General features: G+C 39.0%; 1 protein-coding gene across 1 annotated transcript; it reads right to left on the reverse strand.

Annotated features, from left to right (window-relative positions):
- Positions 1–853: 853 nt before the first annotated feature.
- LOC111917688 (uncharacterized) lies at positions 854–2,176 on the reverse strand. Its single transcript, XM_023913352.1, has one exon. It carries the CDS (start codon positions 2,174–2,176, stop codon positions 854–856), a length of 1,323 nt encoding a protein of 440 aa, XP_023769120.1.
- Positions 2,177–4,859: the final 2,683 nt, after the last annotated feature.

Consider the following 4,859-nt stretch of genomic DNA (forward strand, 5'->3'; position numbering starts at 1 on the left):
TCAATACATATTCTCCACCCGTTTTGCACACGGGTGGGGACCATCATACCTTTGTTGTTCTCGACCATCGTGATTCCCGTCTTCTAGGGCATAACTTGCACCGAGCTCACCCACTTGCTATCCGAGATTGGATATATCATCCCCGCATCAAGGAGCTTTAAAATGTTTTTCTTGACATCTTGACAACTTCCATCATTGGCGGATTCAACCTTCTTTGCGCGTCCCGGCTCGACTTGCATTCGTCTTCCATTAAAATTTTATGCATACAAGTGGAGGGACTCAATCCATTGATATCTGCAATCGTCCAACTCGTTGCTTCTTTATGTTCCTTCAACACCTTGAGAAGTTTCTCTTCTTCACATTCGGTTAAGTGAGTTGAAATGATAACCGGAAGAGTCTCGTTGTTTCCCAAGTGCATACTTCAAGTGTTGAGGTAGGACTATCAACTCTAGTTCCGATGGTTGAACAAGGGAGGGTGGTAATCTTGTGTGAGTTTGAGGTAATTCAATTTGCTTCACACTGAATTGAGTGGTTTTCTTGATCTCCAAATTTTTAACCAAGCTTTCAACTTCGGGGTCTAGTGAGTAGAGCTTCAACTTCTTGGCTAACTTTCCACAATCAAATCCTCTACTCAAAATCATCTCCAACATGTCACCATTAGACAATTCAAACAATTCCTGGGTTAATGATTCAACAACATCAACAAAATACAAAGATGAAACATCACTAGGATATCTCATAACATCGTAGAAATTGAATCTTATTGTTTCCCCATCAAACTCCATCGTTAAGCTTCCCGCATATACATCGATTTTCATTCTAGCCATCTTAAAAAACGGTCTCCCAAGTAAAATTAGACCCAACTTGGAGGACGCTTGTTCTCTAAATCAATCACATAGAAATCCACCGGGAAGACCAAGTGGTTCACTTGCACCAAAACATCTTCTGAAACACCTCTAGGAAAGACACTCGATTTATCCGCAAGTGAAATTATGACACCGGTTTCACTTAAGGGTCCGACATTCAACGATTCATACACCAAATAGGGCATGACATTGATAGAAGCACCAAGATCAAGCATGAAACTACTAAAAGTGACATCTCCAATCTTGCAAGGAACCGTGAACATTCCCGGATCTTTGCATTTGGGTGGAAGTTTCCTTTGTAAAACCATGAATGCATTTTCATTCATTGATATTTTCTCACTTCCCTTCAATTTCCTCTTGTTGGTACAAAGCTCTTTCAAAAACTTTGCGTATCTAGGGATTTGCTTGATTGCATCAAGTAGAGGGATGTTTACTTCCACCTTTCGGAAGGTGTCCAAAATCTCTTTCTCCTCCATGTTCTTCTTCGAAGTTGCAAGTCGGGAGGGGAATGGCAGTTGAGTGGCTATTGGTGTCACTAAGGGAATGATCTTCTTTGGAACTCCAACTTGTGCATCATTCTTAGCTATAGGATCCTCAATGGGAGTGATCTCTATTTCTTCGTGCTCTTCCTTTGACTTCTTCTTTGAGCTACTTTCTCCGGTTTGTTTTCCACTTCTTAATGTCATGAAATTGACATTTGGGTTCTTTTCGGTTTGAGAAGACAAGTTTCCACGGGACTCCAACTTACTTATGGATGTAACTATATCTCCCATTTGTGCTTCAAGGCTGGAGATACTAGTCCTTGTCTCTTTTTGAAATTGTTGGGTACTCGTGGCTAATGATTTGACAATGTCTTCAAGTGACATTCCGGAGCTACTCGGGTGTGATTGAGGAGGTTTTTGGTGATGATGTGGAGGGTGCGGTTTGGGTTGATAATGTGGTGGTGGGTGTTGGTAATGATGTTGTTGTCGTGGATAGGAGGGTCTAACCAATGCATTTTGAGGCAATGGTCTTGGGTTGTAGCTCATATTAGGATTTGGATTCCAACTTGAATTGTATGAATTTTGGTAACCGGATGGTTTGTTGTGGTAATTTTGGAACTCTCCCGTGGCATTCACATGTTCTGCATCTTCTTGGAGAATGGGGCACATGTCTGTAGGATGTCCCATTGTTGCAAATATTCCACAAACCATCACTTGTGGAGTTTGTCCCATGGCTAACTTTTGAACAATGGAGGTTAAGTCTTTGATTTCAGACTCGAGGTTTGATGTTCCCACCTCATTGACTTTTTGTTGAGTTTCTCTCTTCATATCTTGGCGCAGGCCAAAATGTTATGAATTTGCAGATATGGTGTTGAAGAGTTGTCTTGTTTGTTGTGGAGTTTTACTAAAGACATCTCCACCACTTGAGGCATCAAGTAGTGTTCTCTCCATTGGCAAAAATCCCTCGTAGAAATGTTGAAGAAGGAGTTGCTCCGGGATTTGATGTTACGGACAACTATAACACAAGTTGTTGAACCTCTCCCAATAATCATGAAAAGTCTCATTTTGACATTAGTGGATTCCACAAATCTCATTTCTAAGACTTGAGATTCTTGAAGTGGGATAGAACTTGTCAAGGAAAGCTCTTGCCATGTTGGGCCATGAGTTGATTGACCCCAGGGAAAGATAAAATAACCAATCCTTTTGCTCTATCGTCCAATGAAAAGGTGAATGCCCTTAGCTTGATTTGGTTATCAGTTGACCCTTGTGGCTTCATACCAGTGCAAATTATATGGAACATCTTCAAATGCTTATGAGGGTCTTCATTCTCTTATCCATGAAAAGTTGGGAGGTGATGAACTAAACTTGACTTCAATTCTGAACATCCTCCAAAATGGGGTAATTGATACTGGTTGGAGTTTGTGTAACATCGATTTCCATCATTTGCCTAAAGGTTCTTTTTGGATCTTCTCCTCCGTCCTCCATTGCATGTGGTTCAATAATGGGTGGATTTTGTTGTAGGGGTGGTGTTTTGGGAATGTCTTAGCGAGGGTCGGGACTAGAATCGGGTTCCGTGTCACTTGATGAAGCAATTTCAACCTCCGGGTCCCTGTGAGGATTTGAAGTTTGACCACGTTCTATTCTCTTTTCCTTTGCCAAACACCTTGCTTTTTTTTCAATTTCTGGATTATAAATCAAGTCACCTCTACGTTGAGATCTGGGCATAGAGAAACAAATTGATTAAAAATAAACCAATACCCGGCAACGGTGCCAAAATTTGGTGGTTGTCGAGGCCAACAAAATAAATACCCTAAATATTGCACACTAAAGTAGTGTATAGCGGTAAAGGGGTCATATCCACGGAAATTGGTTCAATTTAAATCTCTATGTAAATCACTTGTTCAAGTGCTTGTAAAATAAGAGTGAAAGTAAAATAGGGGGTTAATTCTGTTTGATTGTTTGTCAAAATTAAAACTAGCTAGAATGTAAATATGACAAGTAAACAAGTATAAGATTTGATTAAATTCAATGAAGTGAAATTGGTTGATTTTGGGATAGAACACATGGATGACATAGTTGACTTATCATTAGACTAATTTAAGTAAATATTATGAATTAGTTTAACTTGGCTATAGCAATTCATAAGCACAAATTACCTCAACTCTTCGTAGTTATTAAAATGGTTAGAGGAGCTCTAAACACATTTCCTTAATTAAAGTCTCAAAATCAATGAAGCATGTAATCTTGCGAAAATCAATTAGCTTTAAGTTCTAAGAGTTACCAAGTCCAAAAGATAATCAAATGCTTACATTACCATTATGGAGGAAACATTCCCATGGTCTAAATGAAATGAAAACAAACATATAAACCATTTGTGGCTTACTAATTTGAGGGTCCATTACTTAACCAAGAAATTAGTCAACAAAAATAAGAGTTCATTCATCAAAGCTCACGATCAAAGATAAATAAACACCAGAAGATGTTTGATTAGAAAACATTTCCATAAACTTCAAACACAAGATAATAATAAATCTTCAAAGCAACTAATCATCCATGGGTTAAACCCTAATCAAGCAAATGAGAATCTATCCAAGCATGACCAAAGTAAAAGAAATACAATATAGTTTAGAGATACCAAACATGATTCAATGTGCAAGATGAAATGAAATTACACCAATCTTCAAAATCTTCAATTTCTTCTAGACTTTTCTTGATAGCAAAAGAGTAGTTCTTTCAAGTCTTGATAATAAATCCCCCCTCCAAATCACCAGTAAAAAGGCCTAATTTCCGGATTCAAAAGCTCACCAAAAGCCATCCACCAACCTTCCCAAAATAGAGTCAAAAAGTCAAAACCCGGATTCACCACAACGCGATCCACGTGGACCGTTTGTGGATCCATGCGGACCGCATGGGTCTCGCTGATTGTAAACCTTGGTCCATTTGACATATAATCCATCCCAATCTTCTTCACTTATCCTCCAGCCCACATGCATTAATTCTTGGGAGCCCAATTATGTTATTCTAAAGCCTCCAATCATTGTCTAATGCTTCCTTAGTCTTTCTCAACTCGAGTCCTTGTCCAAAGATTAAGTCTGACGCGCTTCTCGATTATACTGACACCAAGCCCAATTGCACAACTTCAAGCCCACAAACAGATTGCAAACCTACAGTAGTCCCACACTCCTTCCATACCTCCTATGACAAATAGTCTTTGGTAAATCCAGCAAATAAGCTCAAAAGACTGGAAAGCACTCGGTAAAGGAGAAAAATAATAAAAAGAGAAAATATGCATGAAGATTAACTAAAATGAGATGGTTTTAACTAAAAATAAACTATTAAAAGAAGTAATAAAAATGAAACTATCACCAGGCTGGCGCTCTAGAGTAGTCTAGGCCATGCTAATGAACCATATATCATCAAGTCCCCTCAGCCCGATGTTATTGGTACGCAGCCGATGGCATTGGATTGGACTTAGTCATATAAACTATGTGTCAAGTCCCGTTAGTCCGAT

Source organism: Lactuca sativa, chromosome 8, assembly GCF_002870075.4.
Source record: "Lactuca sativa cultivar Salinas chromosome 8, Lsat_Salinas_v11, whole genome shotgun sequence".
NCBI classification, from domain to species: domain Eukaryota; kingdom Viridiplantae; phylum Streptophyta; class Magnoliopsida; order Asterales; family Asteraceae; genus Lactuca; species Lactuca sativa.